The sequence below is a fragment of the Parambassis ranga genome, chromosome 13, assembly GCF_900634625.1.
Source record: "Parambassis ranga chromosome 13, fParRan2.1, whole genome shotgun sequence".
NCBI classification, from domain to species: Eukaryota; Metazoa; Chordata; class Actinopteri; family Ambassidae; genus Parambassis; species Parambassis ranga.
Window position 1 is genome coordinate 9,248,658 of NC_041033.1, and position 19,560 is coordinate 9,268,217.

Here is a 19,560-nt window from a genome sequence, read left to right on the forward strand (position 1 = left end):
TATTTTTTCAGAGTAGTTAATACTCGGACCGAAGCTGTGGATATACAGTCCGTAATAAAAATGCTTTCGATGCAAAACTGATATTGCAAATTATAATTAATGCAATATTTGAAACACATTTTTCATATAAAAACTAAATAAACAATAAAAAGATCATACACAGGCCAGAGCCAGTGTCCTTCCAGAGCTCCCTAGATGCTTCCGGATTGGGAAGGCTCTGAGCTGTTTCCGCCGCCATTGCGGATTTTGGACAGAAGATCAGCCATAGCCACTGCTATCATCGATGCAGCGCAGAAACCTCATACAGACGGGGGACACTAATTCTTACTGATACCAGATTTCGGAAACACGAATAACAACATTGCACATCGTCCTTTTTAAAATCGTGTTATCGTTTTCACTGACTGGCTCCGACCTACACCTACAGTGAGGAGGTCGTAGCTAGCGCGGTGCTACTGCCTAGCCTAGCTAGCTGTACGGCTAGAATTTCAGGACTCCGGAGAAGCTCAAGGAAAGCACCATGGCTCAAATCCTACCTATCCGCCTCCAGGAGCACCTGCAGGTACGTGAGCAAACGTACTTGCTATACAAAGGCTGACGTTCTTATTACTTGTGCATTCGCCCGCTTAATATTCGTTTGACAGCTTGGTAGCTAAGCTATTTAACCGTTACAGTTAGTGTGTCGTGAGGGATGTTGGTCTAACGTCTCTTAATTGCCATTGGTCTTAAAACCATCATAGATTTTGCCGTTTTAATGGAGCCATGCTTTTTTATTTATATCATGTGTTAAGAGATGCTGTGAAACTAGCTCCGTTTGTAGCCGCGGTCAGGTGCAGTCTGACTGGACACTGTGCCATATCATGTCATACAGAAGGTTATGTCACAACAAGTCATTTTTTACAGCTGAAGGCATGCTATGTTTTTCTGAATTTATTTATTTAGGTATGTACTAGCAATTTCCTCTCTGTCTGTAAATGTACAGAAGACCTTCATTTACCCCATCGAAAGCCTCTTTCATATCATGGCTAGTATACCTGGTACAACGGTTTACAAAGAAATAAGTGATGCACTCATTTGCCCTGTTATTAAATATACTTAGCGGAAATCAATATAATCTCATATATCTCTCATAAACAATTGAATCAAACATTTATAGTTTTAATTCACTGAAAGATTTATTCAAGGGCAGACACATTGACTGATTGACTTGGTCACCTAATAATAGGTTACTGTGTATATTATACCGTCCACAAGAGAGGTGATTAGTCTTGAGAGGTAGAATTATTTCTTATTGACACTTGATAATTTAGTGTTCCCTGGTCACTTGAACTTTGCTGTCTTAAAACACATTACAGTGTAAGTCACAGGCTGCCCCTAAAACCATCTTTGTATTTATACATCAGCTCCAACTTTTGGGGATCAACCCAGCCAACATTGGATTCAGCACTCTAACCATGGAGTCTGACAAGTTCATCTGTGTAAGGGAGAAAGTGGGTGAGCAGGTCCAGGTTGTCATCATCGATATGGCTGATCCCAATAATCTCGCGCGCTGCCGCATCTCTGCCGACAGCGCCATCATGAACCCTGCCAGCAAAGTTATCGCCCTTAAAGGTATGCTCCACCTAACATGCATCCTACACTCTTACCATATTGTAAGCGTGCTGACAATAGCTAGCTCAAAGCACATGGATTAAAAAGTAAACAGTTAAATTTATGGTTGATCATATACCTTGCTATTTTTGGATAATATGTGTAAATTTTGTGTTGTCAGTCAGTTATGTAGCTGTCACAGTCTGCTTTTCATTTTGATGTTCATATGTGGACCACCTCATTTCTGTTTGTCAAAACCAATAGTTAACTAAAGTGTAGTGTAACACATTTAAATGTATCACACACTTGATATTTTAGAAGACGTAGCAGTAGTACCAGTACTAGTAAAATGTCATACTGTCATGAATGCTTTGTCTATTTTGCTTGTTTTTGCTCTTTTTTCATTTCTTACTGCTTTCTTACGTTTGCAGACGGTGAGTTGAATTTTACATATCATGAGTTGTCAAAGTGATCCTGTATGCACTGTCTTGAAATGTTTGCACAATTCTGAAAGTAGTTTTAATGAATGCTTGAAATTTCAATGATAACAAGTAGCTCTGCAATAACAAACTTAAGATAGTAGCTTAAGGGTCAGTACCCTTTTTGTGTTTTTGTGTTGGTCCTATTTGATACATATATTTTATATTGGAGATAAACCTTCTAAAACATACAGATTTTAGTTAGATATTAAATGTATAGAAAACATCCTGCGTGTGTATTCAAACTAACAGCGTTTGTATGTGGTAATTATAGAGCAGGTGTCTGATATGACTGTGTTGGTAATGCAGTTAAGTAATTGCACTAATCTGATGTTGAAAAAATTAATGAAGTCTGCACACAAATCATTAAAAGAAAAAATCAAACTTCAGTAATTAGCACTACAGTTCCTGCAACATTTTTTTAGCTGTTATTCAAATTTTAAAGGCATAACAGAATACACATCTAAATCAGGTCATCTTCTTGTTAAATTGATCATTTTAGGGACTATTGAACTTGGGGGAAAAAAATGGAACGTGCCTTGATAAATGTATGTCATAAAGGACAAAACACATTAAGAAAAAAATTAAATGGGCATTTAAACAATGGCATAATAGAGCAAGCAGTGATATTTAGGTGAATCTTGAGCAATTATTAGACCATTATCACTTTATTGTCTATTGGGTATTTTTGGGTTTTTATTGGGCCATAATCATTTAAGAATAGTGTGCCTAAAATAGTGAAATTTGAGCAAGAGCATATTCATTTTAACCTCTTCACCAGCCTCTTGGATCAAACAAATGTGCTGCTGTGCAGGTATCATACCATGAGCACTACAGAGATTCATACTGCTAACATTTCTACAGTAACACCTTGATTGTAAAAAAAAAAAAAAACTATTGCTCTTTAAGTAGCATATGTTTCAGTATGTGACCTATACTTTACATTTCAGTTTAAATGAAGAAACCATTCATAGAACCAAACTACATTGCTTCATAATGATTGATGATGTACTTTTAGTGATGTACCAGTTAAATCAGCATCTAGTTATATCACTTAGTTTGATTGAGACTTGCTTTTGCAAGATTTAATTTAAAATATATGTCTTGAGCCCATATCATTGGAGCACATTTCCTCCAGTGAGACTGAACTGGAGGAAGTAAACAGAATGGGTGTGAGTGCATCTGTCCAGCATCCTTCTCATCATCACATCTGTTTCTGTGCTTTGTGGTCTTGTTTTGCTAATCTGCATTCAGACCCAGCCCAAATTCCTGCATGCCTCATTTTAGGATTAAATTTTAGTGTGATCCCGTAAAAGCTGTAACAACATGCCAACATGAGTCTCATTTCTCTATTGTGGTGTATTGGCAGTGGGGGTAAAGAGCTCAATACATACATACATACATATTGTACCCAGATAAAAGTTACCTATTGATTTGGTTTTATTCATAAAATATTGGTAGAGAATTGACGCATTGTACCAATATTATATTGAAAGTCATTGTTGATCCACAAGTAGCAATGTCTTCAAGTAAATTCTACCACAGACTCCTGTTTTACACTTCATAGAAGAAAATGTACAATAGCAGCCAAAACAATATTTGAAGAGTAGATTATTGATTTTAAAGACACTAACAATTTAGTTGCATCATCTTGTCATGATTATAAAATGGATCATTTGCTATCCGTTGGAATTATTGCAAGGTGAATCATAGCAATACTTCATTGACATCTAAATTATTCTGCTGTCACCATTTAGCCCACACAGATGTTTGCATCATTAGGAAAGTGTGATTTTTTTAGGGCCCGAGCACCGAGTGGTGCGAAGGCCCTATTGTAATTGCAGTGTTTATTATTCTTATTTGCCTGCCTGTTTAACTGCATTTTTCGCCCCTGCATGCACGAAAACTCACGAAATTTTGCACACTCATCAGGGGTGGCGAAAAATTTGATATTTTGTGGTCACTGCAAAGGGGCGGGGCAAAATGCCCATCAGTTACTGGGACACGCCCCTCGAATTTTCATGGTGAAATCATGAATCGTCGCCAGACTTTGGCGAGCCACAGAGGCCACGCCCTTTAAGTTAGAGAAAAGCTTTTGATAACTTTTGATCAGCAGGTCCTTTAGGTGACCTCCAGCAAATTTCAGGTCAGGTGCATGGCAAAGGGGCGAAAAATGCATTTGTTTGGGAGGACAAATAATAATAATAATACCAGAAATTACAATAGGGCCTTCGCACCACTCGGTGCTCGGGCCCTAATAATAAACGCTTGCATTTTAATAGGGCTCTTGCACCATTCGGTGCACGGGCCCTAATTATCACAAGATGTGTGCATATTCAGAGTACATCTCACATTAAGATTCTGTGGCATCAGACCTAACTGAATGCAGATCTACCACTGACATGGTTGTCCTTTTGTTGTTCTTGCCCCTTGTTTTGACACTGGTATTGGCTTTTTTATATAGTTCATCAGTTACTCCAACAATTACCTGACTACCATTTCTCCGGAAAATGGGATCAGTGTGCTCAAATGGTATATTTACTCCCAAAGTCTGCTGTGGGCTGTGTGTAGTAGCCATCATCATTAGGCTGATTTCGCTCTACTGTTACTGACAGTTGTGGACTGGTTGGAGAGGTCAGTGCATTCTTCATGTCACTGTATGTTAACCTTTCCTCTTAATACTTTCAGCTGCAAAGACCCTGCAGATCTTTAACATCGAGATGAAGGGCAAGATAAAGGCTCGCATGATGAAGGCTCACACGATGACAGATGATGTGACCTTTTGGACGTGGATCTCCCTCAACACCGTAGCCTTGGTCACAGACAATGCAGTCTACCACTGGAGCATGGAGGGTGACTCTCAACCAATCAAAGTCTTTGACCGTCACTCCAGCTTGGCAGGCTGCCAGATCATCAACTATTGCACTGACGCCAAACAAAAGTGGTTGCTGCTTATTGGCATTTCAGAACAGGTAATTCCTAGGCCTGAAGAGCTGCTACAGTTGGATTAGTGCCCATAATGATAATGACAAATTACAACCTGCAAATTTCACCAAAAATCTTTATTGTGCTAGTAGCAGAGGTGTTAAATAAGCATTCTAGCAAGGAACAAGGAAGTACAAACCTTTCTGGACTTGTGGATTTTGTCTCCTCAGCTACACCGTGTTGTTGGAGCCATGCAGCTGTACTCTGTGGATAGAAAAGTGTCTCAGCCTATTGAGGGGCATGCCGCAGGTTTTGCACAGTTCAAGATGGAGGACAATACTGAAGAGTCAACTCTGTTCTGCTTTGCTGTCCGGGGACAGGCAGGAGGAAAAGTAAGACTTACTGAAACAACAAAACCTCAGCATACAGCTACAAAATAAACAGGGAAATGTTCTGCATTTAAAAGACCTCTTGCATGCTTGCTATGTTCTCCTTTATCCTAATGTCTTTTTGTGTTTAGCTGCATATTATGGAAGTGGGGACACCACCAACTGGGAACCAGCCGTTTCCAAAGAAAGCAGTGGATGTTTTCTTTCCTCCAATACAGGAATACTTCCCAGTTGCAATGCAGGTAGAAAAACTGATACGAGACTTTAAGAGTAGTGAAGACCATCTTCACTAAAAGTGTGTTAAGCTGACCTATTGTCACCGACGAGATGCAATTATCAGTAAATAACAACAGGAACACCCACTCTGAACTGAATTGTGACATCCAGCTGAAGCACTGTATTCTCTTCTGTACATCTAGATAAGTTCCAAGCAAGGCGTGGTGTTTCTCATCACCAAATATGGCTACATCCACCTGTATGACCTAGAGACTGGAACATTTATCTACATGAACAAAATCAGTGTGGATACCATTTTTGTCACTGCCCCCCATGAGCCTACTGCTGGTATCATCGGAGTCAACAGAAGTGGACAGGTAAACTGATGTCCTATTGGAATATTTTAAACAGAGTATATGTATTGTGTAATGTATTAAATGAGGGCATTGAGATCATAAATAAACTCAAATACCGGTAGTAACTAAATTGTTTCTATTTAGAACTGACTGTAGTATAAATATGTAAATGCAAGGCAGAATTTATTAAGTGTGTTAATAAATGCAGCCCAATGGACTGGCACTCTCAATGCTTAATAACTGGGGTCATTACAAATATTGTTTTTCTTGTGGTTTGTCAGTCCTGTAGTACATCAGCACTGAATGTGATCTTGATTGATCAAAGACGTCTGTAACATTAAGGTGTAACAGCAGCTCCAGTGTCGGGGAGCATGTGATAGTCACAGCAGGAGGGCTAAGCTCAGCTGGGCAGACTACACCATCTAATCCTGTTCTTGTGCTTGGTTCTCACCTGCAGATCTACCATAGAAAGCTCAGTGTGTTGTACACACACATACACACACACTTCATGCACAATGTGTAACATTGTACACGACAGCTTGGGGTAATCCCTATGTGTTACAATGCACAATGCAATGTGTACACGTCTTAGGATGTAATTCACTTCAATCTATTTTTGCACTTACAGAGAATTTGAACTTGACTTCAAATCCAAATTTGGCAACATTTGATTGTAAATGACATGTTCTCTGTTCATTCGGACGTATTGTGATTTCCTGCCCAGGTTAGAATGAATGACTGTAGGTGTTCGGGCTAAAAATCTTTATTCTGATATGTTCAAGTGTATTTTAATCATGAAGAGAAACACAAGAATGACATTTTAGGTGTGTATTTGAGTAAATCTGGAAGTCAAAATCAGCTCACTTTAAAAGAAAATTTAAAAAGTAATCAGTTGCTGTCATTAAACGTAGAGCTTGTTGTGTGGTATCCCTTAAATGAAAAGTTAAAAAATGAAAAGTTAAAGTTAAATAGTTTTATCTTTAGGAATAATCTTAATCCGTTCCCATTCCTGATAATAGAGCGTGCCAATATTCTTTTCTAGGTATTGTCAGTTTGCGTGGAGGAGGAAAAAATCATTCCTTACATCATCAATGTGCTCCAGAACCCAGACCTGGCTCTCCGTATGGCTGAACGCAACAAACTTGCTGGTGCTGAAGAGCTGTTTGACCGCAAGTTCAGGAAACTGTATGATGCAGGGCATTACTCAGAAGCTGCCAAGGTACCCAAGGTACTGCCAGTGTGCTAGTGTTCACTCAGAGTGGGATGAAACTTGACAAACTCTTACGACTAAACATATTTTTGTGACTGCAATAGAAATTCAATAGACCAAATTAAGATTTTCCCAGCAAAATCAATCTGTAACTGTTTAAAACAGTTTTACATTAAGATTGTATCCTCTGCAGTTTTTTTTGTACCCTCAGTGGTCTGTATTTTTCCTTCTTCAGGGTATCTTGCGAACCCCTGACACCATCCGGAGGTTCCAAAGTGTTCCAGCCCAACCAGGCCAAACATCTCCCTTGCTCCAGTACTTTGGCATCTTGCTAGATCAAGGCCAGCTCAATAAATTTGAGTCTCTGGAGCTGTGCAGGCCTGTTCTCCAGCAGGGCCGCAAGCAACTACTAGAGAAATGGCTGAAAGAGGACAAGGTATGTCTCCAGGGAATGTGGAGAATTTATAATATTTATCATCAAGTTTTTGTTTTATCATCTAAGAAACATCTGTGTTTTTGGAATAACTGACAGGTGAACCAAAAATGTGATTGCTGTCTTGGAATTGCCTCCACACTCTAGATTTCAATGGTAATGTGTGTTTATGTCTTTACAGCTGGAATGTTCTGAGGAGCTTGGAGACTTGGTGAAGTCTGTAGATCCTACTCTTGCCCTCAGTGTCTACCTCAGAGCCAACGTCCCCAACAAAGTCATTCAGTGCTTTGCAGAGACTGGACAGTTTCAGAAGATTGTCCTGTATGCTAAGAAGGTTTGTGATGACTGACATATTGTAACTGCAAACTTACTTCAGACAGCATGATAGAACGTTATGTAATATTCTAAACAATTGGTCTCCTATGTCAGGTGGGTTACACTCCAGACTGGATCTTTCTACTAAGAAATGTAATGCGGATCAGTCCAGAACAGGGACTTCAGTTCTCCCAGATGCTGGTTCAAGATGAAGAGCCACTTGCTGACATTACACAGGTAAGAAAAAAGAAATAAATAAAATACTTTTTTGTACTTGCACTGCTTGTGCAAGTGATTGCCTTGTACATAATAGCTGCTGTTCTACATTCTGACATCTATGTTCTCATTTTCTTTCAGATTGTTGATGTGTTTATGGAGTACAACCTCATCCAGCAGTGCACATCCTTCCTTCTAGATGCCCTGAAAAACAACAGACCAATGGAAGGACCACTGCAGACACGTCTGCTGGAAATGAATCTGGTCCATGCACCACAAGTATGTAAAGTATTTGTATTTGAATTGCTTAGAGTAGCCATGGCCATTTTAATTTTACATGATCTACTGATCTGTTTAGTTTAATTGCAATAAGTTAGAATATCTGGATTAATTAAAACATAATACAGTTACAATTTTGTAGTTTTTTTATAGCTATTGCTATAGTTATATTAATTCACATTATAAATAAGTAAACTTAAATATGTTTAAACCGTACATATTGAAGTTGGTTTTGGTCTTCTCTAAACTGCTTTCAAAATTCATGTTACCAAAGTTTCAAATAATGCTGAAATGTTTGTTGCTTCTTGCAGGTCGCAGATGCCATTCTGGGCAATCAGATGTTCACCCACTATGATCGTGCTCATGTTGCACAGCTGTGTGAGAAGGCTGGTCTCCTGCAAAGGGCACTGGAGCATTATACTGACTTGTATGACATCAAGCGTGCTGTGGTGCACACACATCTTCTCAACCCAGAGGTAAGTAACAGGGAAATAAATCAAAATAATGAATGCTATGAATGCTCTTTGTACACATAACTGATCGTTTTTGTCTTTGCAGTGGTTGGTAAATTTCTTTGGCTCCCTCTCTGTGGAAGACTCTCTGGAGTGTCTGAGGGCCATGCTGTCTGCCAACATTCGCCAGAACTTGCAGATTTGTGTGCAGGTTGCCTCCAAGTATCATGAACAGCTTTCTACTCAGTCCCTCACTGAACTATTTGAGTCATTCAAGAGTTTTGAGGGTAGGTTGGGAATATATAGAGTTTTAAAATATAATTGCATTTAGTTTTTGTGTTAAATTTGACTCATTTCATGTATTTGTTTAGGCCTGTTCTACTTCCTGGGTTCCATTGTGAACTTCAGTCAGGATCCAGAGGTCCACTTTAAATATATCCAGGCTGCATGCAAAACAGGCCAGATCAAAGAGGTGGAGAGAATCTGCAGAGAAAGTAATTGCTATGACCCTGAACGTGTGAAGAACTTCCTTAAGGTCAGAAGTTAATAGTATTGAACATACGTCTATCTATCAAATAAATGTTTGTATTCATAATTTATCTAGTTAATAAACAATTGTCAATAATGCATATATTTTAAATTCTTTTCAACAGGAAGCCAAGCTAACGGATCAGCTGCCTTTAATCATTGTGTGTGACCGCTTTGACTTTGTTCACGATTTGGTCCTGTACCTGTACCGCAACAGCCTGCAGAAATACATTGAGATTTATGTGCAGAAGGTATGTTTCCCCACCCAGATGAGTAAGAAAAGAAAAAAGGAAGTCCAACTTCTAGGTTTCATCTTTATCTGAGCAAACTTGGGTCATATTATCATGATCATTCATTTCAGGTGAATCCAAGCCGTCTACCAGTCGTCATTGGAGGGTTGTTGGATGTGGACTGTGCTGAGGATGTTATTAAGAACCTGATCTTGGTGGTGAGAGGACAGTTCTCCACCGATGAACTGGTTGCTGAAGTGGAAAAAAGAAATAGGTAAGAACTCATTAAACTGCATAGCAACACATGAATCACTCAGTGACCCATCTAAATCAAACCACAGTGTTAGAGCGTGAAAGAGGTGATATTCTCCTTGTTATATCCAACCTGTATCTTTGTCTACAGACTGAAGCTGTTGCTGCCTTGGTTGGAGGCTCGTATTCATGAAGGTTGTGAGGAACCTGCAACCCACAATGCTTTGGCAAAGATCTACATCGATAGCAACAACAACCCTGAGCGCTTCCTGAGGGAGAACCCTTACTATGACAGCCGTGTAGTGGGCAAGTACTGTGAAAAGAGAGACCCACACCTGGCCTGCGTGGCTTATGAAAGAGGACAGTGCGACCAGGAACTCATTCATGTGCGTTTTTTAAATTATTATCATTGTGCCAAAATGTTATCATACTACAGCTAATACCGCTTGGATTTCTTATACTATTCTTATACTTGTTTTTTATGTTTTAGGTGTGCAATGAGAACTCACTCTTTAAGAGTCTGTCCCGCTACCTTGTGCGTCGCAAGAACCCTGAGCTGTGGGCAAGTGTGCTGCTGGAGACCAACAACTACAGAAGACCACTCATTGACCAGGTCTGATCCCTGAGCATGTCAGATTATAAATTATTCCACAACATATTTAATTTAAAATTGCATTTGAAAAAATGTTAAAGCTGCTTGACTTTGTTTCTATATTTCTTGTGTGTACACTGTTATGTCCTTAGTGCATCAAGTCTTTTTCTCCTCTCTGCTGCAGGTTGTCCAGACTGCTTTATCAGAGACCCAAGATCCAGAGGAGGTGTCTGTCACAGTCAAGGCTTTCATGACCGCTGACCTTCCCAATGAACTCATTGAGCTTCTAGAAAAGATTGTGCTGGATAATTCCGTCTTCAGTGAGCACAGGTAACAGTGGGTTATGTAGTGCACCTGAACATTTTCTTGCTCCCTTTACTTTTAATTTTTATTGAATTGCAACCTTTCATTTTCATTTTAGAAACCTCCAGAATCTGCTGATTCTGACAGCTATTAAAGCTGACCGGACACGTGTTATGGAGTACATTAACCGCCTGGACAACTATGATGCCCCAGATATTGCTAACATTGCCATCAGCAATGAGCTGTTTGAAGAAGCCTTTGCTATTTTTAGGAAGTTTGATGTCAACACCTCTGCTGTGCAGGTGTGTGTCAATTATTAAACATTTTAACATCTTTCATTGGGCTTGGGCACGAAGCCTTATTGCAATGATAAAAAGAACTGTGCTATAAGTCTTGATTGATCTACAAGGTCTTCTCATTTTCAGGTTCTGATTGAACACATTGGTAACCTGGACAGAGCTTATGAATTTGCTGAGCGCTGCAATGAGCCCCCAGTTTGGAGTCAGCTCGCAAAGGCCCAGCTTCAGAAGGGCCTGGTTAAAGAGGCCATTGACTCTTACATCAAGGCTGATGACCCCTCTGCATACATGGAGGTGGGAAATGCTGCTGCCCAAAGTGGTAAGATCAACATCGTTTTTTTTTTTATTATTATTGTTCCTTTAAAAGAAAAATGGACATCCTTAATTTTTATATAAATGATGATACGTAAAATATGTTGCTAAAACTGTAGTTTTGAGTGAACTTGAAACTGATGGAAGTTTTTGTGAGCAGGAAACTGGGAGGACCTGGTGAAGTTCCTTCAGATGGCCCGTAAGAAGGCCCGTGAGTCGTACGTTGAAACAGAGTTAATCTTTGCCTTGGCTAAGACCAACCGCCTGGCTGAACTGGAAGAGTTCATCAACGGACCAAATAACGCTCACATTCAGCAAGTATGGTGGTTTTCACTTTGTCTTTGATCTGTTTAGTTACTTTAGTTACTGATCCTACCTTTGTATGTGCAATCTTCCTTCAGGTGGGCGATCGTTGCTATGATGACAAAATGTATGAGGCAGCCAAACTGCTCTACAACAATGTTTCGAACTTTGGCCGTCTGGCCTCCACTCTGGTGCACCTGGGAGAATACCAGGCAGCTGTGGATGGAGCCCGCAAGGCTAACAGCACCCGCACCTGGAAGGAGGTGAGGAATGACTAAACTATCAAGAATGAAGTGTGAAATCAGCCCAGAGCAAACACTTTCCTCCTAGATCACTGCGTAAAGTGTAATTACTCACCTTCATTAAACATGTTTTATTTATCTGCTTCTCCAGGTGTGCTTTGCTTGTGTTGATGGGAAGGAGTTCCGTCTTGCCCAAATGTGCGGCCTGCATATTGTTGTCCATGCTGATGAACTGGAGGAACTAATCAACTACTACCAGGTATGTAGGGTAACTGTGACCCATGCTAAACAAACCTGCCACCCTACATTGAGCATATTGTGACAAATCAAGTATATGAATATTACTGTGTAGCACTTAAATTCTAGAGCTTAAATTTGGAATTTCTGTGCTAAGTGTGGTGTTAAGCCCTCTTAGTTAGTAAACTTCAACTGTCTACAAACATTTCCACATTCCACATGAGATTCTCAATTCAATCTCCCTCACCTATAATTAAATGTTGTGTCCGGCTTGCCAGGACCGTGGTTACTTTGAGGAGCTGATCACCATGCTGGAAGCCGCCCTCGGGCTGGAGCGTGCTCATATGGGTATGTTCACTGAGCTGGCCATTCTCTACTCCAAATTCAAACCCCAGAAGATGAGGGAACACCTTGAGCTCTTCTGGTCTCGGGTCAACATTCCAAAGGTAGGTGATGGAAGCAGATTTATCAGTCTGTTACATTTGAATCAACATAGAGATCTCTCTTCAAAAGCTGAAAAAAATGAATGTGTGTGTGGCGGGGTAGGTTCTCAGGGCAGCTGAGCAGGCCCACCTCTGGGCAGAGCTGGTGTTCCTCTATGACAAGTACGAGGAATATGACAACGCCATCATCACCATGATGAACCACGCAACTGATGCCTGGAAGGAGGGCCAGTTCAAAGACATTGTTACCAAGGTTAAAAAAAGCTCTGTTCTTAACGACAGTACCAAGGCATGATACCGTTTCATTTTTATAGTAGAAATTATTTGTAAGATGAGTTTGTGTTTGTGTTTGTCATTATAGGTGGCCAACGTGGAGCTGTATTACAGGGCCGTTCAGTTTTATTTGGATCTGAAACCATTGTTACTCAACGATCTGCTCATCGTCCTCTCCCCAAGACTGGACCACACACGTGCTGTCAACTTGTTCAGCAAGGTCCTTTACTGCTTTGATTAAACATTTTACAGTAACTAGCTTATAACTACCTATCTATAACTCATTAGCTATAATACCTAGCTAATGAAAAATAAATGCTGTGGTGGGTCACTTATGAGTGATTTTTACCACAGGTAGGAATCTGATAATGACACTGATGATTTTCTACCTTGCTCCCTCTTTAGGTGAAACAGTTGCCTCTGGTTAAACCTTACCTAAGGTCTGTTCAGAATCACAACAACAAGTCAGTGAATGAGGCACTCAACAACCTCTTCATCAATGAGGAAGACTATGCGGTAAGATGTGTCAGCATTTGTCATTGTGGAATAAATGCTTTCACAGTTACATTTTAGCACTTATATTGTAATCCTTTTTTTCTGTAGGCATTGCGCACTTCAATTGATGCTTATGACAACTTTGACAACATTTCACTGGCCCAGAGCCTGGAGAAGCATGAGCTGATTGAATTCAGGAGGATTGCAGCTTACCTGTTCAAGGGCAACAATCGCTGGAAACAGAGTGTCGAGCTCTGCAAGAAGGACAAGCTCTACAAGGTGTGTGACCACTAAATGAGAAATTGCCAAAGATACTACAGTTTATTGACCTGGAAATGTTCTCCCCCCTCTGCAGGACGCCATGCAGTATGCATCAGAGTCCAAAGACACCGAACTGGCAGAGGAGCTCCTGGCTTGGTTCCTTAACGAAGACAAGAAGGAGTGTTTTGCTGCCTGCTTATTCACCTGCTATGATCTGCTTCGGCCTGATGTGGTTCTAGAGACTGCCTGGCGACACAACATCATGGACTTCTCCATGCCCTACTTCATCCAGGTGATGAGGGAGTATCTCTCCAAGGTGGGTTGACTCGATGTAACCAGTGAAAGCAGTGACTCAGGGCAAAGCAAATGGCTTTGTGTAAAAGGTTTCTAAAGACAGAACGGCACATTGATAGCTTTTGCAAACCTTGGGTACCTGCAATAAGAGACGTTATTTAGAACATACATGGGAAAGATATTCAACTTGCTCACTATGGATGTTCTCCTGTTGTTAGGTGTTAAGTGATGTGAATAAGTATTTGCAAACTGGACTACACATCCTATACCTGTATCTGTGGGTGCTACAGAAAGAAACTAGTATTAAATTTAATCCTGAAGTACTGGTAGTAACTTAACTAACTAAAAAAAGAAACCACCACTACTGCTAAAATGTGTTTGCAAATACTATTTCAAGCAGTGTCACACAGTTGCCCTGACACAGTGTCAAAGAAAAAGCCCCCTCAGCACTGCCATTTTATCCTCTATTCACGCTCATCTTTCTGTACCTCTGTCAGTCATGTGCCATTACTGGTGTTTTCCTTTCATTTGGGCTTCTGTCTGTTCAAGCTACTTTTTCATACAAATGTGTCACAGAGGAGATTCATAACTGCTGTGTTGCTCATCATGCCATTTATCTCTGTCACCTGCGAAAGTAACACAACTCACTTGTTGCTTTCATAAGAGACAGCAGACCTGAGGGAAGCATTTCCAAAAGATTATATTGCATTGTTTTTTCAACTAAACTTGGGTTACAATAACAAAGTAATGCATCATATTAGCTGTTAGACTCTAAATTATTGTAATGATCAATGGATTATTTGCATTATATACATTATGGATTTCCTTAGATTTTGTTTAAAGTTACTATCTGCCATGTCTGATGTTTAGTACTTACTAGAATAAGTCACAAGGTGAAAATCCAAAATACCTGGTTAATCTCAAGTCTGCATTTGTATCAAAAGGGGCATTAAATACCCGCATCACTCTGAGGATTTTTGTGTTTCTGCCAAGTCCACTGTTCTCTCTATTCTCTCTGTCGATTTCTATTTTGGGAATCTCCCATTTGTTTTTTTTTCTCCTAAGTTGCTTCTCTGAATTTCCTTTTCAGGTTGATGCGATAAAGGAAAAGGTGAAAGTCGAATCCATTTTCTAATCATTCTTTTTGACCCCTCTCCCTTATCCTGTAGCCTGTAGTTTGGAGGAGTAAAATAGCTGAACTGCATGCCCCTTCCCACTCCTTGTGTGACTTTGCTGCTTCTGACTGTAAACTACACATCTCCACTTGACCACCTACCAACCTGCAAGACTCCAGAGTGGGGCTCTTCACACTCAACCCTGTGGGTTCTGCTTGGTTTGCTGGTGTCAGTGGCAGCTCAGTTATTGTCACAACAACCTAGTGATTAAAGCACAGACACCTAACAGCAAGGGAAGCTGCTTAATTATTATTAATTGTGGCCAGGATTTCCCTATGGGGTGTTTAATTCTATTGTAATTGTATTACTGTAAATATTGTGACTCGTGTGGCATCCTGTTGCTGCCATGTTCCCAGATTTGCCCAGACATGCCAGTGCACTGTCTGTTAGGACTATATCTCACCTGCATTGCCTTTTACAAACATTTAGTCACTGATAACTTGGCTTTTGATGGCATAAGAACCAGGAAACTCCCTTAGGCATACAATCACATTTGTCTCTGCAGTTGACAGCAGTCCATGCTGTGAGATTAATCCAAAAATTTGCCAGCCAAAAAAAAAATAAAATAGAAATAATGGTGACAGCATTTTAGCTCCACAAAGTGGAATTTCAGCTTGATAAATCCTAGTCTTCCTCTGCGAGCGACCGCTTTTAACATGTTTTTGTGTAATGTGAAACTGAGCCATCCACTCAAGCCAGCATGCCCAGCAGCTCTCCTTATCTGTGGGTGAAGAGCGCTGCCCTGAGTTGCTACCTCACCTGCTGTGGTCAGGTCCTTTTCTCGCAGACTTTAGATGAATTCTAATATAAAACTGTCTTGCAACAGCACTCAGCTGCAGCCTACTGCTAGCCAACATGTGGACTTGGTTTAGCATTATTTCATTGTTTAATACAGCTGAAATTAATACTTGTTAATTCTATATTTTACGGGTGGGGGGTATATTTGTGTATCTGTATTGGGACTGTGGTGCAGCAGCATAAACAGCAGCTAAGTGTAAGGCCTAATTTTAGTAATAGAAAAGCCAGTGATGCATTCTTTTTAAGAAGTGACCATTCATTCAGACCTTTTCTGTATTGCTGAGTTTTCCACCGAAAACAAGTGATTAAAAACAATCAACATTAGGTACAGGTACTTTAAAGGAGTATATTTAGACATCATGTGTCTTGCAGTATTCTTCGCAACTGTAAAGCGTGGTCTCTTCAAGCAACAAACTTCAAAATATGAGGGCAAATTATACGTAATTTGGGTGTGTACTTTGGGGGAAAAAAAACTAACGTAGAATGGCGAGCATGCATTTGCCCCCCTCCCTTTGTAGCATCAGCAGCACTCAGGCCAGGCTAGGAGACATCGTTGTTGGCTGTGCCTGCTTCTGGAAACTTTGAACTGGCTGTACAAAACCATCCCCTTCACCCTTGTTCACACTCCCTCCACTACAGCTCTGCTTCTGTCTTTCTTTCTCATGCACTCTTCAAGAAGAAAATAACTAAACTGCTGCTTCAGCATGACTCTCAGTCCTTCTTTTCTCAAATGAAACAACAGCTTGTCTTTTTCTCAAACAGCTTGCTTAACGAGATTGATCGACTATAGACAGTATGTAGAGAACTGAACCCCAAACCACCTTAGGAGAAATCTATCCTGATGCATTGTTTAGTTCTGTCATATCTGAAGGTTAATGAGGGCAATATCTGAAGCTTTTTGCTGGCTGCTTAGCTTCAGCTCTATCTTTTTATCTTTTTCCATCATTGTCTGCTGATGATCTGCTTAGCGATACTAAAGCACCTTAGAAAAATAAACAACTGTACCAAGTTGATTGTAAAGACCTTCACACGATTAACAGAGCTGTTTAAACTCGAGCAGTGGCTTAATTAGGACCACCTCATAGAAACTTGTTATACATTGTGACTAGATTTTAACACAGTGACATGCACAATGCAATGCTGCAGTCATAAGAGTCATTTAACTGCTTAAACTATGGATAAAATGTTTAGGCAAGTGATTAATTTCCTTTGTTTAACAAGAAATGTATCCTCTGTGGTGTGGTGTTGGTTTGGACTAGTTCAAGCTATTCTGTGGTAATCTGTAGACTACATGACTGATCCATCATTAAAACATAATGCTAATCAGAATGTGGGTTGTTTGGCCCTCTGTGAGCATTTGAATTTTCAGAGGAGGTGGACAAATCTGGAAAAAACAAACCCAAGTGTTACCTGTGATAAGTCTGTTTTCACTGGTCAGGGGTTGGTTCTCTACATACACATGTCCAACATTTAGAGCAGATGTTTTTGGGTGGCTGGATGGTGGGACCATTATTGGCCAGTAGCTGCCTGTCTTTGCCCTCCCCCTCTCCCCCCTCATACCCTAATCTCTCCACAAATAAGTGGGAGCCTGATAGATTACTCTAGCTTAAACCTAATAGAATAATCAGTAGCTCTCTAGTATTAGTGAGGCCTGCCTCCTGCAGCCTGTATTTATTTAAAAATCTGGACTGTATTCATCTTCGCCTATCAGGAATGGTCCCATCCGTCAGCCAGTGAAATAACCCCGAGGTCAGTTTTACAAACCTGCCGTCTCAGCCCTTGCTCTTCCAGAGCCCCTTTCTCAAAAGTTTAAATCAAGTTTGACGCAGTCACTGTTGTTGTGTTTTCCACAGGTGGACAAACTCGAAGCCTCTGAATCCCTGAGGAAACAGGAGGAGCAGGCTACAGAGTCTCAACCCATTGTTTACGGTAAAAAATATCACAGTTGTGTTATAATCCTGTCTGTTATTTAAAGGAAACAATGAGGTTGAATATTATATATTGACGTCTCTTTGCAGGCACACCCCAGCTGATGCTCACAGCAGGGCCCAACGTGGCTGTGCCTCCTCAGCAGGCCTACGGCTATGGCTACACAGCAGCACCTGGCTATGGCCAGCCACCACAGCCCAGCTTCGGTTATGGCATGTGAACACCCAACAACCCCCACCACAATTCCACCCTACACCTTCCTTCCATATGTCCTTCTCTCTTTGTGTTCCTCACCAGCTTCCCATGGTCTTCTACTCACAACAGGGGCCACAAGCAAGCAACAGCCCACTCTTGTTTTGAGTACTATTTTTTTATTATGTTGTCCTGTTACAAGTGAAAAACATTTTACTGCATTGAAGGACTTTTATTTGTATTGTTTGAAAGAAATTGGACCACTTGTTTGTTTTTCACATTCCATATTTATGACTACTTATTTAGTTTTTTTGTGTTTATTTTAATGTCATTTTTTATTGGTTTATGGTTTGTGCAGAAGTGGACTTGCTTAAAAGCTCAGCAATGAACCTTTGAAGTAGGTGGAGGAGCATTGGATTTTGCACTCATGAAGAAATTAATGTAGAGAAGCTCTTACTTTTGATGTACTGAACATGTGAACAGCTTACATTGTCTCGTTTGTCTGTATAATGCATTTCATCGTTGTATATTCTGAGGAAAAAAGGTTACATATAATATTGAACATATATTGCCATTTGGATGGCTATAGCTAGCAACACTAAGTAATGATAGTATATTCTGCACAGGCGTGTAGCTTTATGGAGTTTTAAATGCATACAGACGTATGTCACTGTGTGACTGAGTGTGTGTTTGTGTGTGTATGTGTGCGAGTGTGACCTAAGGGTCTAAATAAGAATTTTAAACTCCCCCTCCATCGCCTGGCCTGTACTGGGCTATTCAACCCACCGTCCTAGATATTAGCTCTCCTCCATTTGCTCCATGTATTTAGGTGACCTCTTGTGCCGTGTACAGTGCTTGTGTGTGAGACTGTATCTGTGTATGTGCAAGGACGGGACCACGGCCACCAAACCCCAGGGCCCTTAATCGTACCGTGTGTATGTATTTACTCTGATCCTCCTTGTGCTGAGGTCCGTGTATGCCAGGTGTTGTGATGTTCCCCCTTGGTCACCATTACTTTTTTTGCGTGTACATATGTGAACATGAGAAATTGAAAACTTTTAGATGGAGACCCCCTCCATGCCTATCTGCCCTCCATACACTCCCCTGTCCTGTTTCCTCCTTCATTGATGCTTAGAGGCAAGAGCTAATGAGGAGGCATAAGACGACAGGCCAGTGGAACCTGGGTGTTCTAATGACAGCTTGATTAGATCCATAAACACTCCTGTAGTCTGTGTGTTTAGATGGTGATGATGAAGAAATTAGGTCTCTGTACATCCAGTTCTTTGTCAAGAATGGTCAGAAATAAGAACCTGTTATTTACCTTGATGTACGTAACTTCCCTACATGCTTTAAGCTGTATGTGTAAACTGTCATCCTAACCCTAACATAAGTTGAATTCCTTTCTGTTGTCATGCATATTAATAATACAGGGGATCTGTCATTGATAAGTGGAAGAATATGACTTAACTGAAAGGGAAAACTAGCCTAAATAAAAAAAACTAAAAATTGTAATCAGTCTTTGTGGAGTGAGTCTTTGCCAGA

The 19,560-nt window shown here is 40.4% G+C and overlaps 1 protein-coding gene across 3 annotated transcripts; it reads left to right on the forward strand.

Moving 5' to 3' along the window:
• Positions 1 to 20: 20 nt before the first annotated feature.
• LOC114444362 (clathrin heavy chain 1-like) lies at positions 21 to 19,530 on the forward strand. Of its 3 annotated transcripts, XM_028418839.1 has the most exons (34): positions 21 to 562; positions 1,404 to 1,611; positions 4,758 to 5,041; positions 5,225 to 5,386; positions 5,515 to 5,625; positions 5,803 to 5,976; positions 6,998 to 7,183; positions 7,401 to 7,601; positions 7,780 to 7,932; positions 8,028 to 8,150; positions 8,271 to 8,408; positions 8,720 to 8,884; positions 8,967 to 9,147; positions 9,232 to 9,395; positions 9,514 to 9,639; positions 9,750 to 9,892; positions 10,022 to 10,256; positions 10,361 to 10,483; positions 10,647 to 10,792; positions 10,884 to 11,067; positions 11,191 to 11,383; positions 11,537 to 11,694; positions 11,778 to 11,942; positions 12,073 to 12,180; positions 12,437 to 12,604; positions 12,705 to 12,854; positions 12,963 to 13,094; positions 13,280 to 13,390; positions 13,478 to 13,648; positions 13,725 to 13,946; positions 15,015 to 15,035; positions 17,609 to 17,646; positions 17,751 to 17,826; positions 17,916 to 18,056. In XM_028418839.1, exons 1-33 carry the CDS (start codon positions 521 to 523, stop codon positions 17,779 to 17,781), a joined length of 4,917 nt encoding a protein of 1,638 aa, XP_028274640.1. In that variant the 5' UTR covers positions 21 to 520; the 3' UTR covers positions 17,782 to 17,826; positions 17,916 to 18,056. The 3 variants fall into 3 exon arrangements, with proteins under 3 accessions (XP_028274640.1, XP_028274638.1, XP_028274639.1); XM_028418837.1 differs by lacking the exon at positions 17,609 to 17,646 and having other exon boundaries at positions 17,916 to 19,530; XM_028418838.1 differs by lacking the exons at positions 15,015 to 15,035; positions 17,609 to 17,646 and having other exon boundaries at positions 17,916 to 19,530.
• The last annotated feature ends 30 nt before the right edge of the window (positions 19,531 to 19,560 follow it).

What these genes read in the sequence shown, in the direction of transcription:
- LOC114444362 (XM_028418837.1), top strand. Translation starts at nt 521, where the DNA reads ATGGCTCAAATCCTACCTATCCGCCTCCAGGAGCACCTGCAG. An exon ending in GCACCCGCACCTGGAAGGAG is followed by an intron (nt 11,943 to 12,072) that starts GTGAGGAATGAC and finishes CTGCTTCTCCAG; the next exon opens with GTGTGCTTTGCTTGTGTTGA. An exon ending in GTCTCAACCCATTGTTTACG is followed by an intron (nt 17,827 to 17,915) that starts GTAAAAAATATC and finishes GTCTCTTTGCAG; the next exon opens with GCACACCCCAGCTGATGCTC.